Source organism: Fundulus heteroclitus, chromosome 4 (genome assembly GCF_011125445.2).
Source record: "Fundulus heteroclitus isolate FHET01 chromosome 4, MU-UCD_Fhet_4.1, whole genome shotgun sequence".
In the NCBI taxonomy this organism is placed as follows: Eukaryota; Metazoa; Chordata; class Actinopteri; order Cyprinodontiformes; family Fundulidae; genus Fundulus; species Fundulus heteroclitus.
This window is the reverse complement of record NC_046364.1, coordinates 5,197,326-5,220,583: the sequence shown is the minus strand read 5'-3', so window position 1 is coordinate 5,220,583 and position 23,258 is coordinate 5,197,326. Positions and strand designations below refer to the sequence as shown.

At 38.4% G+C, this 23,258-nt stretch overlaps 1 protein-coding gene across 2 annotated transcripts; it reads left to right on the top strand.

Moving 5' to 3' along the window:
* Positions 1-16,482: 16,482 nt before the first annotated feature.
* Positions 16,483-22,254, top strand: LOC105915428 (myoblast determination protein 1 homolog). Of its 2 annotated transcripts, XR_002426845.2 has the most exons (4): positions 16,484-18,746; positions 19,227-19,299; positions 21,665-21,952; positions 22,073-22,254. XR_002426845.2 is itself a non-coding variant. In XM_012849528.3 (3 exons), the coding sequence occupies exons 1-3, from the start codon at positions 18,216-18,218 to the stop codon at positions 21,862-21,864; spliced, it is 804 nt and encodes a 267-aa protein (XP_012704982.1). In that variant the 5' UTR covers positions 16,483-18,215; the 3' UTR covers positions 21,865-21,964. The 2 variants fall into 2 exon arrangements, 1 of the variants encoding a protein (XP_012704982.1); XM_012849528.3 differs by lacking the exon at positions 22,073-22,254 and having other exon boundaries at positions 16,483-18,746; positions 21,665-21,964.
* The last annotated feature ends 1,004 nt before the right edge of the window (positions 22,255-23,258 follow it).

Sequence of the window (23,258 nt, the reverse complement as noted above, 5' to 3'; positions counted from 1 at the left end):
GGATTCCTGCCAATTTTATTTCCTATCATTTGGTAAAGCTTGTTTCTTTAGGTTACTTTTTCCTTCTACCACAACAAACAGCATTTGAAAATGTATTTTGCTGGCAAGGTTAGTGCTCGTGGTCCTTGGAAGCAGAAACAGGTCCACAGCATGATCCCCTGCTATACCTAACAGTGAGTATGAAGTGCTTTTTTCCTATAGTCACCCTTTGTTTTGTGCTAGACTCACCTGGAGTGTTTGCAGCTAAAAAGCTAAAAAAATCACACTCTTCCAGATAAATTCTCAGTACAGTTTTGCAAACTCTGAACATTTACATTTGTGATGGTAGGACAGCGAGTTTATTGTTTTTCCTCTTGGTATGTACAGGATTTAAAGAGTTCTTCTGTTTTCTTCTCACCCTTTTTTGTCACATTTAAATGTTTCAGACCATCAACCAACTTTTAAAGTCAGACAAAGATATCCCGAATAAATCCAAAAAGCAGTTTATGAATATTTTCATTCATTAAGGGAAACAAATCTATCCAAACCATCCTGGACATTTGCGAGAATAACACAGCATCAATAACCGGCAGCGGATGAGTTCTGGTCCACTCTCCTTTACAGAATTGTTTTAACTCAACCCCAGTAGAGGATTTTCTAAACTGGAATAAAATCTTTGGGTCGTTGTGTTGCTTCATACCCCATGTGCGCTTCAGCGTTCCAGCAGTCCCGCTGGTCCATGTGTCCTCCATTTGTGGATAATGTCTCTCACTATGGTTCACTGCAGTCCCAAAGCATCACCAATGTCTTTTTAACCCTTTCCAGACTGATAGATGCCAATGACTTACTGTTTTCTCACCTGTTCTTAAATTCCTTGTTCAGGACATGATGTTTTGCTCTTCAAGATTTGTTTTAGCCTGCCTCATGTTGTCAGGCAGGTTGTATTTGAGGGATTTCTTGATTCAACATGCCTAGCAGTGATTAGGACTGGATGTACCTACAGAGGACCAAAAATGTGATAATTATAGTTAATTTAAGATGTATGAAGGTGGATAATTACATTTACCCGTAATGCTAAGTTGGGTTGGACTGCTTGTTTATCTTTGTTACGTCCACCAGGCTTGTTTAGTAGGGGCAACTTTAAAGGAGACCACACAAGGATTTTCTGGTTAAATTAAAATTTAATTTATTAAATTATACTAAATAAATAAAACCTGAAGAGGGAATACCTGAAATAAGAAACCAAAATGAATTAATGCAAAACCCATAACTAACCAGAAATAAGCAAATGCAAAACAAACCTAACAAAACCCAACCATAAGATAAGCTACAAACCAAACCAAATGGGGTTCTGAGGAGAGAGAGCAGGAAGAGAGCCTCCTCTCTGCTGCAAGCAGAGCAGCTTTAAAGCAGCAGAGCACCAATCAGGGCAATACATACCACCTGCAGATTGCCTGTCTCTCGAACCCTACAAGGAAAATAAGGCAGAGACCCACTGCAGCCATAACAATCTTAATACATAAAATATTTGTTTGGACATTCTTTATCTACTCAGTTTGTCTTTGTCTGATATCAAAAGTTGTTTAATGAGCTGAAATATTTTAAGGAGCAATAAGTAATGATTCCTAGTGTTTCAAACCGGAACAACACATACACACCAGTCTGCCACCAACAACAGTCTATGCAGTTTCCTCAATGGTCCGTTGCTGCTGTGAAACCCCACAGAATTTTTACTGCCACAGGATAGATATATTGAAGGAAAAAAAATCTCTTCAATTTCCCTTTGGGGGCTCAGTAGGTTTATGATGTTGTATTCTGTTCTACTTCTGGTCCGCTTCTCTTACTGGCTTCCATGTTAGCAGGCTGATCCTCTTTTGGCAACATAAAATACCAAATGTGGATCTTTGTGTTGGGAACCCTGAGAACTCTCATATGATTGGCTCAGGAACCAGGAAGTAAACAGAGGCTACACTCTGAACTGAAGTAGTTCTGCACTGTACCTCTTATTTTGAAAGGAGAAAAACTTGATTGACACATTGTTGATGGAGAGGACTGATTGTTACTTTCATCCCGGGTGACAAATGAGAATGATTTAGATTGATTTTAAAGTACATTTTTTTTACTTATTACTCCTTTAAGTGTTACAAATAACAGCAAAAACAGAAGAACTGCAACGAGGAAAGTACTTTTTTAAACCATACTGTCCAGGTTGCTATGGAGACTTGATGAACCATCGTGTCCCTTAGAAATCCGCTTTAAATCTCATAGTTAGTCACAATTTAGTTGTTTAAAACTGTTTTAGTAGTTTTCTAACTGCAGAGATGGAGAAATTTAGACAAGCACTTGGTTTTGATTTGGTCCATGTGTACTGAATTCCGATACTCGTACAGAATAAAATAGACAAACAGTAATTCCCAAAAAAGTATCAAGAAATGGTGCATGGCATGTTGTCCATCTTTCTGGGTACTTCCTGATCCATCCCTTTGCAAAGACTGACTGTGTTTCTGTGCATGAATGCTTTCATGTGGTACCTTTCCTGAGTGAACTCTAATGTGTCCTGGTGAATTACGTGACCGGTACATGCCCTAGCTGTATCTCTTGCCTAGTGACCCCTGGAGATACCCTGCAACCCTACAACAACGGGCGGGTATAGAAAATGGAGGAATGGGTGGACATGGGTCTGACTGCATGTAGATATTATCAAATTAAGGCAGGGCCACATTTTCCGTGTTTGATAGTGATACTGCAGCAAAAGAAGTTATTTTAGATTTCTATTACTCACATTTGTCATTGGTGCCACTAAATAGGGGTTATGTTGTTTGGTGACATTTTGTTTAAACTGTTAAGTTTTAATGGAGAATTCCTTCCTACAGTTGGACAAACAGACAGGGATTACACGATGAAACATGCATTTTCCAATAATAAGCTTCTTGTTGTCTTGCAACGATGAGTTTTTCCCCCTTTAAGTGGCTGCAGAGAGATAAAGTTGCAGCGTGGAAGAGAATAGCTCACACCCTAAACTCCTTGCAGCTTCATGGCGAGGCTCTCCGTTAAATTTAGCAGCTCATGAAATCTAAGACCTGCGTACCCTTCTAGAAGAGGGTGAGCAGTGGTATCATTTCAGCAGATCTGCAACTCCCAAAGCTCATTTAGTCTTTGGTGCAACTGCAAACATGACTGCAAGGCAAGGAAATAATCATAAACAACGTTAACTTGCTTGACATCATTTGATGTATGCAAAAAATAAAATAAAAAGAAGAACAAATGTGTATTAAATCAAGAGATTGTGATGAATTATGCTAGTTTGGTGCTTGACATTTAAGCTTTTTTGTTTTGCTGCAGATTTTAAGAGGGTGTTTTCTGATCAGGGTAATTCAAGTTTTGTAATCTTTATTCTCCAGTTAACTGAATGCACAAATTATCACAATGCTCGTAAACAGCTGTAAATAAAAACATACAGTGTGATGTATGAGCTTTATTTGAATAAAAGGTGGATTATGTTATCCCAGATGGTGCAACATAGTATAATGATTGTTTTGGTTGTATTAATGTAGAATAAAGACAAAATAAATTAAGCATTTGCTTTCAAGCCAGCATGCCAGTAGTTTTTGTTTTTACTGTTCTGTTCTTCCCACTGGGAACTGGTTCCAGCACCAAACCTAAAAGCAGAAAACCTAACCCAAGGAAAAGTGTAGGAGCTTTATATCTGCCTCCAGACCAGCAGTCTGCAGCACAAAAAGAAAAATGTTGTTTCTCCAGCTTCTCCTCTGAAATTAAAACCTCACATTAACAAAGTCTCGTTTGTACGAGATCAGGTCACCAACACTGTAACACTTACAGATACGTTGGGGCTATTTTAGAGGAGAAATTGAATATTGGAGCCAACTGTGAGGCAGTGTGCAAGAAATCACATCAGCATCATATGTTTGAGGAAAAATTGCCATTATGATATTGACCAAACCCCAATTACCCTTTTTTATTGAGCTTTTATTGCATCAGTCATATCCTCTTCAAGAAGCAGGTACAGCGGATGGCTACTTCTGTTTTAAATGATGACTTTCATCCTTTTAGATGTAACTTCAGGTTCTTAGCTCTAAACGTGGGACCAAAACAGTTTTTTTCTGACTGATGTTACTGAAATGGACCAGCTGAAATAATACTGCCACTCTCAGTGAGTTTTAATGGATTTAGGTTATATTTTTTTAGTTTTAGTTTAGAATTTGTTTTTATTCTTCACAAAACAGTACAAATACAATACAACTTCAAAGGAGCAGTATGAAGAATGTCTTATTTTATCTGCCCCCTAACACAAATAGTTAAGTCAATTATAACTTTAAATTAAATGCTGAAACTAAAATCGGATACAAAATCGGCAGCAGGCCGACCAGCAGCCTATTTTCAGCTCTGTGAACTTTTCTTAAGTTACACCCTTCATTTCATTTCTAAACATTTATATCAAGCACAAAAAATCAAAATTAAGTTTACATGTTACATTTGTAACTTCTTTCTCCAGACTGTTCTGTTTGGATGAATGTTTGGATGAAAGCAGAATGTTTCTGCTTGTGTTAAGATGTTTGTATGAACGTGTGAATGTTGTGATCCACTGAAAACACAAATCTTCCCACGGGTGTCAATAAAATAACCTTGAAATGGCTTTAAAACATGGAAAGGTTGTGATGTAAAATTTCAACTGTTTTGTAACCACAATTTTTCAAACCTTCGGGTTCCTTTTAACGACTAGTAGGGGCGACTTGCAATCCGAAAGTTGTTGGCTAGATTCCATCTTCCTCCTGTCACATGTCGATGTGGCAAGGCATTTAAATTAGCTCCACAGATCTGCATACTAGAGTATGAATGTGTGCGCATTAACGAGTGTGACTGGGTGAATGTGGCTGTAAGGTAAAGCGCTTTGAGTGGTTGGTACGATTACACAGGAGCTGTGTAAATTCCGTCCATTTGTTGAATTTTATTCCTTTGGCTTAAGGAATGGATATTAGCAGAAAACAGCAAAGCTATCATTGTCTAATAAAACACCTTGCTATTTTAATCACTACGTTTTTATACAAACTATGGCCTGGTAAAATGCATTGGCAGTTTATGTTAGCCAATGTTGTGTCGTGATTCTGATCTCAAGTTAACTTTTTATCTATACATGAAAACTGATCTGAGATCTGGAAAGTTCACCTAATTACATTTTAGTTACACAAAAGTCCAACAGAAGTTGGATTATAGCAAATTAGAAAAGTGTAAAGTGTGTTTTTACTCATTTCAAGCCAGTTCTTCATTAGCCAATAAAAATGATCAAGGACTTTATTTATTTGTTAAATATTCTCAGCTTTCACTGTAATATTTCTTGTTCCCTCACGTTACATTATCTAGGGCAGGATATTGACTGTTAATAACAGCTCTATAAAACCCCATGTTAGAGAACAAACACACAATAATAGTTATTTGCAATAAATAGTTTCTCTGGTTCTACCTTTCCACATTGGACATCTTCAGCAGTCTGCACCGAAATGGACTTCCATTTTTACTTTCTTTAGTTTCTCATGCGCAGCGTGAGGTGTCATGAAAGTTAACTTTTAAATTATTTAACCAAATTAGTGCTTTAAAACAGACAAAATAACAAATAAATAACCTCCATATAGAATAAAATTATATGTTATTGTTCTATCTTGATTAGATTTTTTTTATTCGTGGTTCCTTTAAATTAAACAAAACACCAAATTTAAGTCAAGATAAGGTTATTTTATCTCTTCCTCTAAACCTGGTCATTTTCACACATTGTTCAGCATATTCCAGATGCCTTCTTGCTGATTCAGAGGTGCGAATTAGTTCAGCAGCTCGTCATCAGGTTCTGCATAAGCTTCGAGATCATTCATCAGTTTAAATCAAGCGTGCTGAAACCTTTGAAAACACGCAGAGCAGTTTGCAGAGAACTTGATGCTTCAAGCATAACATTGCATCAATTCTGCTGCTCTTAGTTTCATGGAACAGGTTTATTTATAGTTTATTTATAGTTGTTTCACAAGGAGTCTCATCCAGGACAAAGATGAGCTCCCCAACTAAGCTGGCACAAAGAAGTGAATATGTCTAGAACAGGTTAAAGCAGCAAACTGTCTGATTGGGTGAAAGTCTAAACGAGAGAAACAGGCTTCCCGGCACAACAAATAAAATCTAACCTGGTTTTCTTTTTTTCTCCTTTTTATCTCTTTGTTGCAAATAATCTGCTTTATGGAGACTTTGGAGACATAATGTTACAAATGTAATTGGAATAATGTAGTTATTTAAAAGGCTGTGTTTAGTTTTGTTACTTAAATTATCAGTAAATCTTTTGGTTTTATGTTTTTTTTCTTACATAGAACAACAAGTCAAGATTCTGATAGAAAACCTAAAATCCCTTTCTAGGTTTTAAAAGCAGCTGTGAATCAAATCAGGTCCTGTGGTGTAATTTGTGTGTGTGTCACTGATTATCTCACTCCTCCCTAATTCTACAAAATCATAACACATCTGTGGGTGTGACAACTGGGAAAATACACTCCTCACGTCTTGTCACGCTACACCATCAGATTTGCATTGAGTGGGAGGGATGAAGATTGTGCGCATGCCGGTCAAAGTGGACTAAACTAAATGTGTCTTCAGACGCTGGAATATGTTTCCCTTTTCAGGTTTCAGCAAACCCAAACAAGTTGAACGTGATCCTGTTTAGAAATGAGCAAGAAAAACCTGTGCAGACATCGGTGTAATGATCCTGAGCTGTCAGGTTCTGCTTTGCATTTTGTCCTGTTTATTATGTCCTATAGGTCTTGCCATATACTGTTAGTTCTGTCATTTGGGGTTTGCCATACAGTTAATTTCCTTGTGTTCATTAATTGTCTGGTGTTTTTAGTTTGTTATCCCTGTTCTCTATTGTTTATATTATCTTATTGCAACCGTAATCCATTTTTTGTAGATCAGTCTATTTGTTCATCTTGATAATCATTCTGTACCTGTACATGTACCCAAGTTGTAATGTTGCAGAACCTCAAGTTCCACCCCCCTCCCACCCCCTGCTCAAGCAATTTAATTTACTGAAACTTTTTTTTTGTCCTGCACCTTCTCAAAATGGAGACAACCCTAATTGCTCAAATAAGTGCAAAAGTACTAAAACAAGTCACAAAACTTGGGTGTAATAATCAATGGTAATGCAAACTTCAGAAGCAACACAATCTACATGTATTAGTATTACTAAATCCATCGTTTATCCTTTGAAAACAAACATTTTAAAGTCATCGATCAAGAACACTGATCCATACATATGACAGAAGTAGGCCAGACTATTTCGCTTGCGTTGGATATTTAGCTATACATAAAATATCAAATCTGGACGTATTTGTCAGGACTTCTTTGTGGGTAAATATTGCAAATATTAACTGAGCGTAGGTAACTGGAGGAGGACAGCAGATGCTGACGGGTTGGACGTATGGTGTGAGTTCCTGCAGGAGTTCAAGCAGCTGGGAGTTTGAGGTTCTCGGGGTAAGAAGGTTTATCTGGGAGAGGCCAGGCAGCCAGATGAAGGCTTGGAGGGCGGGGGGAGAGTGGGGGGGGGGGGGGGGGGGGGGGGGAGGAGGGGGGTGGTTGATGCTGCAGAGGATAATTGTGAGGTATCCATAGAAGAGAAAACTGAGAGGATTTGAACTGGGGATCGACAACTGGAGTGGTAACAGACAATAGAACCATAGCAGCGATGGCACAATAGGCCTGACTCTACCAACTTCATCAGGCCAAAGGACTGATCGTCCTGCAGCTCTTTATATCCCCAGTGGACTGATGAAGGAAATACTTAGAGGTGTGCAGACACAAGCCCACACTAGCAGAGATCCTCTATGGGGAAAGACGACTCACAACAACATAAACACACCAGGATCATGACACATGGGGGACAAAGCCCAGTCCTAATGTGGAGGACCCCCATTTTGCATCATTTAGTCACTCATAAAAACATGAGTGATGCAAGTCATCACAACACAGTCCTTACAGCTAACACACAGACATGGTGTTGTTTTTATGCCTGATGCCATTCCTGACACAACTGGGATTAGAACCCAGGACCCTTAAATTAAAGACATATACTTAGCCTGGTTCCTCCCAGAGGGGCTCCAGGGTTACGTTTATATACTGTTGGTAAAATGAATAGAAGTCAACAGAGTCCTAATAGGACTGTGTGTGTGTATCTTGTAGATGTATTTATTTATTTTATTTATTGATTTATTTGACAGGGACAGTGTACATTAATAAGCATTCCTGCAGATGCACCAAAACTAGCCAAAAGGCTATTTTCCATCTGTTGTCCCTGGACAGATCTTAAAAAAAGACACAACAGTAAGAATTTTACAGTGAACAATACAAATATAAAAAGAAATAAAAACAACTACAACTCTTCAAAACTTACTTCAAAACTTAAAAAAATGCAGAATTAATGTTCGCTAGACTACAGATTTTAGGTTAATAAAATAGAATAAAACGTTAAAATAAAAATAATCACACTATCTATCTATCTATCTATCTATCTATCTATCTATCTATCTATCTAGATAGATAGATAGATAGATAGATAGATAGATAGATAGATATATTGCTGACAACAGATAGGATCACTGGACAATTAATTAGAAGGAAAGGTATTGCACTCTTTAGCTTTGTTGACAAGTTTGAAGAAATGAAGTCTTCCCCCCCACTTCTAATGTACCTCACCACACCAACATGACCCACCTGGAGGATCTTCTTTCTACACAGAACAAAGAAAATAACCCGGAGGACATGGGGCCTCTGGAACTGACGGAGGAGCTACTGCAGGACATGAACAGCCTGCAGGACTACACTACCTTGTCGGCCTGGGAAAAAGAGAGAGAGGAAAAGAAGTAAGGAGGAAGCCCTGACCCTCTATTACTCCCATAACAACATCAACGACCCCTCCTTCCCCTCCCCTGCTCTCCCAAACCTCTTCCACCTCCTTCAAAAAAGGTTTGAATTGTATAAAAAAGTTTAATTTCTAGCCCTGAATTAGTTCTCTGAAGAAAAATTGTGCATGATTGGAAGGCCTCTGTAAGGACGGTCAGAATCAAAGATGGCTGCCCTTTAATAAGGCAGGGGCTTTGTGCACCGGTGAGGTTCTCGGAGAGCCGACCTGAAGGCCGACAGGTGCACAGCTTGGGACCTCCAGTGCTGAGCTGTGGGTTATTGTATCCTGTGTCATGCTGATGTGGTAGCTGACCTCTGGCCTCTGCAAACCGGCCGTGACTGATTGCCGTTGTGACAAACCTGCTTGGACGCCTAAACTGTTGAACCATGCTTCAGCTGCATCTAATCCCAGCTCAACTGCAATACATTGTTTAATATGCACATTTATATCATAAAAACAATAATAGCGAAATGTAGCTGTGCAAATGTAATGCAACATAATATTCAATATGGTGCTTTTCTCCAAATTAATGCATTTACATTTTTAAATGTACTATCTCCGTGAGTGGAAAGCCAAAACTAATATTAAATTTAAAAAAAAGAAGAATTATAGCACAGCTATTTTATTAAACCAGACAGATAAATCCATCTTTGTCTCTAATAAGAAACCAAACAAAAAACTATATTGTGTCATTAATAAGGACAGAAGCCCCAAATTTAGTTAATGTGTCAGAAATATTTAGAGGTTATATTGAAAAAGATTAGTGTGCATAACGTGCTGAAATTCCTGATTTAAGGGGTGGATTTTGCTAACAGGATGATAAACTTGGGTCTGCAGGGTTAGCTTGCACAGAACGTGTAGTTGGCTCAATATGTGAAAGACATTTTGGACAATTTTTTAAATAATAATAATAATAATAATAATAATAATAATAATAATAATAGATTTTGATTTCTTTGATTTCTCTGTCTAGTGAAAATTCCTCTTTAGATGTAATTAAATATCCCATATTTGTAGATATGGTTTGCTTTGGTAGAAACACTAACTCAGCATAATCCTTTTGGTGCCACTAAGGAAGTTTGTTTATTACTAAAAGGTAAAAAAAAAAAAAAAAAAAAAGATCAAAATAAGACAAAATGTTGTAATTGAAACACACATATAGTTTTCATACTTTCCTTTACCTCCACACAATTTTAAAACAAACTTGGTAGGCTGATAATTTCAATTTCCTCAAACATTAGCAGTAGTAGTTTTATACTATAAGTAGTAGCTGTAGCAGCAGAAGTACAATATTATATACAATGCCACATCAAAAATAAAATAAAAAATAAAAACACATCAGCAGACAATAAAGTTTTATTTTATCCCAAATCTTGTCCTTGTGCATCATAGAGGTAGAAAATCTGAACCTTAATAAACATTAAGAGGCATAATATTTAAAACTATGCACACATAAAGGTAGTGTAGTTAGAATGTTTAGCCAAAGTAATCCAGATAAAGTGTCAAAGCATTATTTTGGGTTATAACCTAAAACAACATAAAATTGCACCCGGAAAAACTAACTAACTAAAATCACCGATCACAAAAAAAAGTCAATCAGAAAATCCAACTAAAATAAATCTGAACAGAAATAGTTTAAAGGCAGACAGGGAAACTTGTGCAGGGAGCAGGAAGTGAAGTGGAAGTGACAGAGAAATCTGGTGAGAAATGAACTCTGGATAATTAGTATCAGTGGTATTTAGTACCAAAGTGTGATGGAAATAGCAAGTTAGAGGCAAACAACAAAAACCCAAAACAACAAACAACTCATTCAAGTTCAACGGTGGGAAAAACAAACAAACATATCTCTGTTTTAACATGATTTTGTGTCATTTGGAAATAAACCAATCTGATTGGACAAAGATCACGTGAAATTCCTCAACGCTTCGTTCTTGGGCATTATTCATTCAATTGTTTTATCATATTTTTATAATTGTGCACTTTTGTATAGCTCTTTGTGACCCTCAATGTCTGTGAAGGGTGCGATATAAATACACTTTTACTTCCTTACTTCCTTACAACATCTGTCCACCCTATAACACAGAAAATAGTCTATGACAAGGGCCACGGAAAGCATTTGAAGCTGGTCGAGCCCATCAGGTAAACACACACACTGTGTCTAACGAGCCTTACGTTAAAGTTTTATGCATGAAATTGCATAAAATAACAGATTTATTTTGGCAAAATGGTGGGAAAGGTTAAAAAAGCTGCAGCCGCTGTCACTACATCCAGCGCTGAGAGTGGACGCCCATCAGGATCAGGTCTACTGCTCCAGCAGACCTTTCTTCTGAAGCCTCCCCGGCCGGGGGTAATATTCCACTTTACCAGACACCGACAGCTCTGCCGCTGCCTCGGGTAGAAAAGGAGCGGTCATAAGCAGCGCCTGGTGGCTAAAGTTTTGTTTAAATTACATGATGCAATCAGCAAATACAATTTTAGATAATTTATCACTCTCTCATTGGAGAATGCTGCTGCTGCCATAAACTGCTGCACTTTTTATTTCAAACTATCAAAGTGTTCCCGTTTTATTTATAAATGTGAAATTTTATTTTACATGTTTGATGATCAGGGGCTGCACAGTGGGTAGCGCTGTTGCCTTACAGCAAGAATATCCTGGGTTCCACTCCCTTGACCTGGGTCTTTCTGCATGGAGTTTGCATGTTCTCCCTGTGCATGCATGGGTTCTCTCCGGGTACTCCTGCTTCCTCCCACAGTCCATAAAACATGACTGTTAGGTAAATTGGCCTGAGTGTGTGTGTGAATGGTTGTTTGTCACTGTGTTGCCCTGTGACAGACTGGCGATTTGTCCATTGTGTCACACGCCTCTCGCCCATTGACAGCTGGAGATAGGAACAACGTCCCCACAAGGGATAGATGTTAGATAATGGATGGATTGATGATCAAACGTAACAGCATGTAGGGCATCTAAGACCCCGGCCCTAACTGTTCTGCGGCCCTTGCTCTATGGTGTCTCTTATCAAACATATGCTGATGACACACAACTTTATATTTCTCTGTAACCACATGACCAAAGTCACTTACAGCCATGACTCAGAAAAGGCAGTGACATTGTCAGTAAGATACCACACTGCAAAAGCTGTTTCCTGGAACTAGCATTTATGATAAACTTCATCCATCCATCCATTTTCCAAAACGCTTATCCCTGTTGGAGTCGCGAGGGGTGTTGGTGTCTATCTCCAGCTGTCAATGGGCGAGAAGTGGGGTACACCATGGACAGGTCGCCAGTCTATATGATAAACTTACAATCATTTAAAACTCACCAAATTTTGCAGAACTCGTCAAATAAACATGTATTGTGAATCCTTGAAATATATTTTCCCCCCAAAAAAACATTAGCGTATCCAGCATTTGCCAGAGTGCAGCAAATGGAATGTGTCTGATGTTATATTCAATAAAAAAAAGAGTGCATCTAAACATTTCACAAGACAAACATTCTGAGCATATCATGACCAGTGGCCTGTTGTCAAACTGCAGTTTGGAAAGTCAGTTCGAAGAAAGCGCGCAGTCACTCATAAAAACATGAGTTGCTACAGTGGGTTGTTCTTGTTAACAGCCTCTCCCCACCAGCACCGATGTGGATGTTGTGTAAGAGGAACTGCTCCATCCGTGACTCATTCCTTCGTGTTAGAGCTGCAAGGGTTACATTAAGCAAGCAGTGCGGGAAAACTAGACTCGCCAAGCTGGAAGGCCGGCTTACTCTGTTCTGAAATCAGTTTTTAGTTGCTGGATTTTACAGTTTTTATTGATTGCTTTGATCTGAAACTGGCAACCTCTCAGTTTTCATCATCACCATCTCAGCAGAGCAAAAGACACCTCTTGCAAATGACTTAACCCATTCTCATTGGTGATGGTCAAACGTAACATCATGTAGGGCATGTCATGGTCACGGTCATCATTCTCATTGGTTTGACACATTTTCCCCGCCCTTTTTCAAAACAGTTAACGCACATGTCATTCAAGCAGTCCAAACTCATTTGCTTTAGCTGTGGTAGCCAAACAGAAACCATTTGTTCCAAGCTCTTAGAAACTTCTTGATCAGTATGAAATCACTGAAGCACCTGTTTGACACTTCTTCACCCAACTTTTCAATTTGCAATCAGTCTGCAGGCATTAAAAGGTGCCATGTTGTGTGTTGTTCTTTGCAGGCATGGATGGACTAAGGGAGATGAGAGGCAGAGTAAGAGGTAGATGGGTCAGGTGAAGAGGAGTCAGAGGAAGAGGAATCCGTGTGTGAGGTGGCGGTGTAGCTGCTGCCCAAGATATAGATGCAGAGGCATGCCAAGGGTGGATCAGGCATGCAAGAAGATTTTTCCCTAGGTGCATCGCAAGGGAAAATATTGAGTGTGATGAAGATGAGGCCATGTGGCCTATTCATCAAGAGAGAAGAGACTAGAAGAGACAGACAGCTCTAGTATTTTCTGTTGGAATATTTCATTTGTAGCCACAATCTGAAAGAAAGACTGAATAATCAATGAAATCTGCATCACAGCATATCTAATTCTGGATCCAATTTTTAGCAAGAAGGCAAATTTGTCTACAAATGACACTGACATGTAAGCTGCGTACAGTCATTGGCTACAATGATTCACATTGAGTGCAGTATTTTGTATTTTGTTGCCCTTTGTGTAATGAGTGATTGAAAGGGCTCATACATTTCTGTGTAAGTTGTGTTGTTTGAGGACAAAATGTGCTTTTGGTCCATATTTTAAATGTTTTGGCAGAATTAGAGCTTTTTGCAAACGAACTGTGTCATTTTGACTGTTGGTGCCACTGTTTAGGCCTCTGTGTCAACTGTTTTGAAAAATGTGTATTTTGAGTTGACTGCTGCGTCAAAGCAATCAATAAAAATTGTAATTAGTCAGGGACTTCTGTCAGGATTCATGTTATGTCTAATAAATTTGTCTTTTTTATTGTCTTTTAGGCAGAATTTTTTTTTCTGAGTTAGTAATCTACAGCCAAAGCAAACCTTTTCAGGCCAAAATCAGAGATCATCTTAAAGCTCAAAATACATGTCATAATTTTACTTCTTCATTGTAGTCTGTTGTAGATTTTTGCACTTTCATTTATTTTAATATAGCGTTTTTGTTGAAATGAGATCCTGCAGTAACATGCTCAATAAGATCAATTAAATATTACACAAATGCCTTTTTCTCACTCACGTGATCTTGTTAATTCAAGCTCAAGGAACAGATCGTCCATTTCTTGGGGGATCTTTAAGGTACTTCTTTGTTTACCCGATTCTTTATCAATCATTTTCTGGAAATTTTACCTCCTATAATTGACATATGAATCCTAGTCATAATATGTTATCGAATTCAAGGGACACATCAGTAGTCTCTAAAGGCTTGAGAGATGTTTAGGTAACCCATTTATCTCTGGTTTTTAAAAAGGCACATTTTGTATCCATAAATATTTTATTGCCTTTAGAATGTTTTTTAAATATATACAATAGAAAAAAAAGAGTTGAAAAGGCTTTGCCTGTTTTTCATTGTCTTTAGCTCAATAGAGAAAGCCATACAAGAAGGGCACAAATAACTAGCACAGATATTATACATCAAATTCAACTTCCCAGCAAACATGGGGAAAAAAAGACGAGCTGCCGTTCTTAAGAAACCGAAACGAGTGGCAAGGAGTGAGAATTTGTCTAGTTTCACAGGAAGTGAGCTGTGAATCAGTGTCACCAGGTTCAGTGGCACGACAAATCTGATTCAGAAAATGCTGGTTCTGATTATGATCAGCATGCTTGAAGGGGAAATATTCAAAGCACAGGTTAGGTACCATCATGGTTTGGGCCTGCCTTCCATTTAAAGATGCAGAAAATAACAGAACTACAAGAAAAGCAACCACTTGGCAATGGGTTTTATTTTCAGCAAGACAGCTAAATGTTCCAGAACATCTCTAAAAACAAACTCTACACCACCGTAACACTCTCTGTCATGGTCTGCTCAGAGCTTAGGGGTTTCTAATCATTTTAACAGGAACGCCCCATTTCATCAACTTAAAAGCTATAACCGAAGAAAGCTTTTCTAAAGTTAACCTAAAATTATAATCAAGCTTTGTCGATCTGTGGATACGCCTATGAACTTTGCTCTCCTGAGTCTTGAGAAGAGATCAGGTCTGAACTTCCATCAGAGGTCAAAGTCCAGGTCAGTACAACCTGCTCCGGCTGTGCCAAACTCATTATGTCACTTCCTCCAGAGGACACATGTCCAGTTTTCCCACCTTCTCCGTTCCCACACGTCAGCTGATGGTCCAGGTCTGGCTTTGTCGTCAGCAGCACTGGAAGATTTCCCAATCTGGATGTAAGTCAGAGAACTGAACATGATTATGTTTCTAAATGTCAAAAAAAGGAAAATAAATAAGTGATAAGTTAATCACTTCTATCTATCTATCTATCTATCTATCTATCTATCTATCTATCTATCTATCTATCTATCTATCTATCTATCTATCTATCTATCTATCTATCTATCTATCAATCTATCTATCTATCTATCTATCTATCTATCTATCTATCATGTATGTATGATAGATACATACATCTATGTATAGATGTATGTAGCAAATGCATTTTTTCCTGTATTTTTGGTTTATTTTTATGAAAAAAATATTGTTTACTCAAAAGGTTGAAAAAGAAAAGGAAATATTTGCTCTTTTAATCATCTGTTTGTTTTCAATAAAGTCTTCTGAAAGTTTTAAAACAGAGGAAATATGTGAGCGTACTTTAACACAACACGTCAAGAACTTCCTGGTGTGACATCATGGGAATAGTCAAAACAAATCAGGAATTCTGGTTCATAAGTGGAGACCGTTTCCAGATCCCTAAAGATGGTCCATTGAGCTGTTCAAACAATAATACTGAGCTATAAATGTGATGTTAATGTTGAACTTTTGTTTTATATACAGGCTTCAGGTTCTCTTGCTGTCTGTGTGCTGTCTTCTAACATATTTATAAAATTCAGTGCAAACCTTTATTATTTTATTATTTTATTTTACTTCCAGAATCTGATTTTCATGAAATCTTTTAAAGCGGTCTGAATCAACAGTCCTCAAGGCCTCTAAAGGACCATAACAACATCTTTTCAAAATGAATAAAAAAAGCAGCCAAAGCCAAATGAAAACGTCTGGAAACAAAAGTCCTAAAGGCCAGAGAACTATTGTTTAAAACCCTTTGAAAAGATTACAAAGTCTCCTTGTATGCTGGAGAAAAAACTTTAAAGAAATTTAAAAAACAGACTCAGGAATTTCCCACTTGTTTGGTTTTCCTTTTGGCAGATTATTTGCTTCCTCTTTGGAGATATTTACTCCATTTATTTGAAGTTATCTCAAACTTATTTATTTCCTATATTTCACATAGATAAATGTTCAGTCATTGAAAATAAATCTGATTGATGAATTAAAACTCATAAGGGTTTTGAAATGTAAATTGTCCACGTGTCTTCATGGTGTTGTACTTGCATAATAAATTATATTTTATTACAGTTTCCCACCGATTTTGTGTCTGACGAGCCTTTGACTCTTCAACGAAAGAAAGTAGATTAAAACCGGAGAACTGGGAAGCAGCACATATGAAACCACATGCTTAACACCTTCCCAGAAATGCTCTTTCAGATTAATTTCAGTCACCAATGATGGTCGGCTCTGGATCCTGTTACCGAGCTCTGTGTGCCCATTCAGCCCCCTGCGTGGGGCTGCTGACAGCAAACAGGAAAACCCAGCAATGAGCAATTGGCAACATGCAGAGACACAGAGAGAGTTGCTGCAGTTTTACTTTTAAAGTAACTCTATTTGATTAGAAAAATGTGCTCTATGTGGAGTTTTGCTGGCACCAGAAGGCTGGACTAAACATGTTATTATCTGTGCATTACCCTCTCCAACGTTTTAGTTGACACAACTCTTCAATTCTTTACCTGCTTTCAAACAAGTAATCAACAAATCCAATTGGATTCCCCTTGCACATATAATTTAGCTTCATCATTATCTGGTGTGTAGAGGCAGGTCAGGGCGGGATGTCCAAACCTTTTGTACTTTTACAGGGAGGATAACGTGTAGAAGTACTTGGTCCTGCACACAGGCATTCTTCAGGGGCAACCTTTGATGGAGACTTTCAGTGTAAAGTTACCAAAGAAAGAAAATTTAAATACTCTTTCAGTTTAAAATATTTCAGAAATAGAGCACACTTTACAGTATCAAGTTTAGTGTTTTCCAATGGAATATATTGTTGTGATGGACGAACTTCCTTAGTAAGATTAAAAAAATAGTAGTTAATATATAAATGCCTGCAAGTTATACATGATGTATTGTTGAGTATTATAACTGAGCAAACATGTTGCATTTGTTTATGGTAAACAGAATCAGTTATAATCAAAAGCCTATTGCATTTAGAAAACAGAGACCCATTTCATAGGAAATGGATTTAAGATTGTGTTGAAGTTCTGCATCCCGGTGTCGTCCTCTGGCTGAACCCATGACGGTCCTGCAGAGGATAGTGAGGGGAGCTGAACGGACCATTAGTGTCCCTGCATCTGTCCAGAGGTGCAGCAGGAACAGGGTTATGAACACTCTCAGACTTTTCATAACATCCCCATGATGACGAGGCAAACGATACCTGAAAACATTCTGCCTCATGATGCTAAACTTAAACACAGTTAGAGCAAACATCAGGGCCATGGCGAACGGATTTAGTCTCCCTTCTCCACACCGGGATCAGAGGCTTGAGCTTTCAGACTCTGACACATATAATTAATTTGTTAGTTAATCTCTGCTCCAGGTTATTGCTTCTGAAAAGGCGTCTAACATCAGCGTTGAGTCCTTTGATTCCCGGCGGGTCTTCCAATGACCACCTGTTGCACCTCGGCGTGACGCGGAGCAGCAACCGTCTGGATGATTTGTGACGTTGAACCTGACTGTCGTTTTCATTGCTTCCTGTTTCCCTGCGCTGATCACCCAAAGTCACACAGTACACACCTACACACACACACACACACACTGCCACGGACCATTGGTCACTCCTGTCGCTGGTCCGCCTCCACGCTGTGCGCTATATAAAGGCAGACCACGCCAAAGGAGTGAAGTTACACAAACCGGCCCTTTAAACTCCCTGCCTGTCAGATAAGACTGACCCTCTGCTCTCAATATTTGTAAAACTAAACAGAGAGGAGTTTTGGGAGGATTTCAGAAGAGTTTGCAAACAACTTCCTGTTTTTCTCCGTGCCGCGGTCGTCAGCAGAGGCCGATGGATTTGTCAGACTTTCCGTTCTCTCTGTCGTCAGCGGATGACCTCTACGACCCCAGCTTCAACACCAGCGATCTGAACTTTTTTGATGATTTGGACGCCCGGCTGACACACGGCGGGCTGCTGAAGTCAGAGGACCATCTTCATCACCACGTGCCAACAGCAGAGGAGGAGGACCAGCATGTGAGGGCCCCTGGGGGCCTCCACCAGGGGGGCCACTGCCTCCTGTGGGCCTGCAAGGCCTGCAAGCGGAAGACGACGCACGCAGACAGGAGGAAAGCAGCGACGCTGCGAGAGAGACGGCGGCTCAGCAAGGTGAACGATGCCTTCGAGACGCTGAAGCGCTGCACGGCCTCCAACCCAAACCAGCGGCTGCCCAAAGTGGAGATCCTGCGAAACGCGATCAGTTACATCGAGTCTCTGCAGGCGCTGCTGCGGGCCGGCCAGAACGACGGCTTCTACCCGCAGCTGGAGCACTACGGCGGGGAGTCGGACTCCTCCAGCCCCCACTCCAACTGCTCCGACAGCACGGTGAGGCTGAGAACAGCTGAACGGTCCATGTGCTGCCTCATGAAATGTGAGGAATGTAACTGGAGATTTATTTTGGGCTCCGGCGATTAGTTTTGATGAATGGTCTCGTTAGAATGGAACCCAAAGCCAGTATGTGCGAAATAAAATGTTTTATTTATTGCACTTTTTTTTTCTGTACACAGGCTTGTTTTAGATGTAGTTCAAATGTTGAGCTAAGATTTTGTTTATATCTAAAAAAATTAAAGTCAAAATTTTCATTTTAAAAAGAAAATTTTTCATAAAAAAATGAAAAGTGTGCTATTGTGATTATTTTGGCTATTTTTAGGTCATTTAAGTGTGAATTAGAGTCAGTACACAACAGTTTAAAGATTAGAACTTGGGGTTAATTTTTTTCCTTTTTTTACAAAGTGATTATATATTTAATAAATTTTTTTGTAATTTAATTTACTATTTTACTCATTTGAACACATTTTTTTGCAGATGGATTTCATCTCTCCGTGTTCTGCCAGTAGTGAAAACGGCAACTCTTCATATGGCAAACAAACAGCAGATGGTGAGTGGTTGTTGCTTTTAAAAAAAAAATTATGGTCAGATAAATAAACATTTATCTGATAAATGTTTTTTTCTATTTATATGAGTGTCTTCTTTAATCCATGTTATTCTGGATGTGGTTTTTCTTGACTTTAATGATGATGAACCCGTCCTCTGAGATGGCTCTCGTCTCGTCCAACAGTTTCTGTATTGATAAATATGATAAATTCTTACAGTAAACCTGTGATTGGATTTCCTTTAATTAAATTCTGTTTGCTTTATTTCGGTTTATTGTTCATATTGTCAACTGACAACAAAAATGCTTCAAAATACAAAAAAAGAAAATCATATCCAAATATATACACACCAAATTCCACATTTATTTTATATCAGTAGAACATATTAAAAACAATCAAAGATATACTCAATCATAATTAGAGACAGACCTCATTTTGTTGACTTTCAGTTTAAGTGTTACGGATCTTTTTCTTCAATCCAGGCTCTATTTTAACTTTTAGGAAATCTGCACATGTTGGTTTGTAAATTTTGTCTCTACATATTTTTTCTTCCTACCTGATCGTTTCTTTTGCTTTTTGGAGCAGCTATCTTTACCCTCAGAACAGCTAAGGGGGGGAGGGAGGGGGTCATAGGGAGGTTTGGTTGCTCTGTCTACGTGTTTTGTAGATGATGCTCTAAAGGACTATCCGGTCCATGTATAAACAAAAGGAAGATGTGATTCCCTATTCCCTGGCCAAAGTCAAGCCTGCTGACAGTGCGGGTTCAGATCCATCTTCTTGTTCCCGGTCCTTGTGATAATGCCCACAGACAAGATTTCTAGACATTAATTGTGGAGGTTTTCCTATTTGGGAAATTCTGGGTCTTGTGTTTCTGCTTTTTGCAGATGATATTGTTCTATTGTTGTCTTCAAAATATGGAGTTGTTCAAATCTAAATGTGAAGTGGTGGAGATTAGTGACTGTTCCTTTAAGCCTGCGGACATTGTTTTCTACTGGTGGGTTTCTTGCAGAAGTGTTGGGAGTTTAGTCTCTGCAAACAGAGAAGTTGGAGTATTTTAGTGTCTTGTTTATGAGAGATGGCAGGTTGGAGTAGGGGATGGGTTGATGGAGTGGGACCTGGTCCTGGTGGTAAAGAAAGAGCTGAGCTTTCGATGTACTGTCTGCAAACTCCAAGCAGAGCTCCTGCTTCTCTGCATTGAAAGGACTCAGATCCGGTGGTCCAAACATTTGATCAGCATGCTGGAGGGATGTCCTTTTGGAGGTTTTCTGGTCATGTTCCACTAGGAGGAGGCCCTGGGGCAGACCCAGAATTTGGTGTAGGTATTATGTATACCTTCTGCCCTGCTGAGGGTTTGGGATTCCCCAGAATAAACTGGAGAGCGTCACCAGAGAGAGGAATGGGTTTCTGGGTCTGAGTCTGGGTCCAGATATCCCAAAAACCCAATCTCAAATAAAAGAAGACCTGAAATGGATAGAGGGATGACTTTTATGTTTTTGCCTTTTCATATTAGTACTGGAGATTCATATGAGAGGGCAAAGCTCTGGTTTTCCACCTTGTAACTAGAACACAGACAAGTTTTAATAACTGAGATAAATGGGACATGACAGTTAGAGTATAACAAATTTGACCAGATGTTTTATTTACCAGTATTTGCTGCTTCCTGTATTTCCAGCTCATGGCTAAAGTTTAATTGCAACAAAGTTTAAACAATATTGGACAAACATAAAAAAACGGAATAATTGAATAAAAATCATACATTTGCGATTTGCTTAAAAGCACATTTAAATAAATGGTTTCTTACCACTGTCACCCCATGCTTGGTTAGTGTGCCGTATTAAGGGATTCTTTTGTACACATTCAAAATCTCTGTAATTTCATTGCATTTTAACCGTTGTTTTATTCTGTCTTTTGTAAAGTGCTATTTAATTAAATTTATTATTAATGCTATTACTGCAAAGTCAAACACCTTGAGGTGATTTTATGGAACAATAACCTTACACTAATTGCCATTTTAGTATCATTGTAACTCAACTCTATTGCAGCATAATAGGATCCATTTTTACGGTATACAGGCTATTTATCATTAGACTGATTGGGATCGCAATGGATTTTAATGCAGCTAAATATGCACTGGAGCTGTTGGCCTTGAAAAGGACCTCGAAGATGACATTTGTTGTGATTTCATACTATTTTAAAGCTCAATTAATAAGAATAGCAACAGGTACATGTGTGTATGTTGTAATTGTTTCATTATTTAAAAAAAAAACACTTAGAATGAGAGACTTGTGCTTATGTTACTTTAATTTAATGACCAGTTTCTTGCGTTATTTTAATGACCTGTTCTTTCGTTCTTTTATCTTTCATTTGCAGGTTGCGGCAGCAGCAAAACGTCGCTCATTTCCAGCCTGGATTGCTTGTCCAGCATCGTTGAACGCATCAGCACAGACCGAGCGGTGGCCCCCGCTGGAGACAGCGTGGTCCCCCAGGGCGCTGAATCCCCTCACAGCAGCTCTGCTGTCTCCTCTTCTCCTGCTGACCCCAGCAGCATCTATGAGCCGATATCATCCTGATGGAGCCAACAACGTCCCTAACCACACAGACAGAAAGATTGCCTCCATTTTTAAGGAGGAGGACACTAAATTATTCCAGATTTCTGAAGTAAGCCACTTAAATGGATGCCTTTTCTTATGGATGAAACAGTTTCCCCTGAACTTTAAGTTTTTTTTTTCTTATTGTAGCTTAAAAAATGAATTCTGCTGTCTGTTTTTAAACATCCAGGAGTCCCGGAGAGGAGCTTTTTCACGTGATTCCTGCTGATAAGAACTGAGGACCATTAATACATCTGACTATTCATGCTATGTCAGAAAAAAAAACAACAACACATTGAAACTGTTGGTGTAAATGTTTGTATAATATTTAAGATCTGATGAAATCTTAATAAACACATATTTATATTGTGACTTTTTTTCACCACTATGGCTTTCCACATATCAAATTTTACTCCTGTGGGTTTTATTCTTTTTAATGAGTATTACAAAACATTAAATCTTTCTCAGAAATACTCCACTGACACCAGGCCAATGTATTGCTAATTCCCAGCTCTTTGTAGATAATTATTTTAAGTCACTGTGCCCATTCATTTCTATTGAATGTGTGATCCATTAGTCATTCTGTTTTTTATAGCTGCAACAGCTTGTTTTCAGCTTTATTAGCCAGCTGTTTGGTGCTGAAACTTCTTTTGTTAATGCAAATAAAATATCTGCATGCTTTGGTAAGGAAAATGCTTAATCAAAGTAATAATGTCTTCAGCTATAGTTTTCAAACATCGATGTGCTTTATCATTCCCATGTTTATAAAACTTGCAGCCAAGTTTATGAAAAGTCAATAAAATATTTCACTTTGGAAAATATTACAAAAAATAAAAGGTCGTGAAGCCACACAAATGTAGTATTATTTTAATTAAGCGTTATAATGACAGAAAGTGGTCTGGCTTTAATTTCCACTAATATGGTGCAAAAATTGCCTAACTAATTGTAACCATCAATTCAATAATTATGTTTTAAATAATAATAAAAAAGAAGAAACATCCTATGACCGATAGGAAAAAAAGCTTTCTGTTATTAATATTTTTTCTATCACACAGAACGTTAACAGAACATCAGACCAGGTGTACCTACTATGAAGAGAGAGCAAAAAGTTAAAAGCTGAAATGACAACAGTCATTTCAATGCAATGTTATGCAAAACTAGAGAACAGTAGAAATCAGTAGAGTGAGGAAAATAGGCCCTGATGTCCTCCAGCAGCCTAAGCCTATAGCAGCATAACTATAGAGATAGCTCAGGGTAACATGAGCCACTCTAATTATAAGCTTTGTCAAAAAGGAAAGTTTTAAGATTAGTCTTCTGTTAGGAACATACGGGGTAATCAGAGCTCTGATATATGATGGAGCTTGATTATTAAGGGC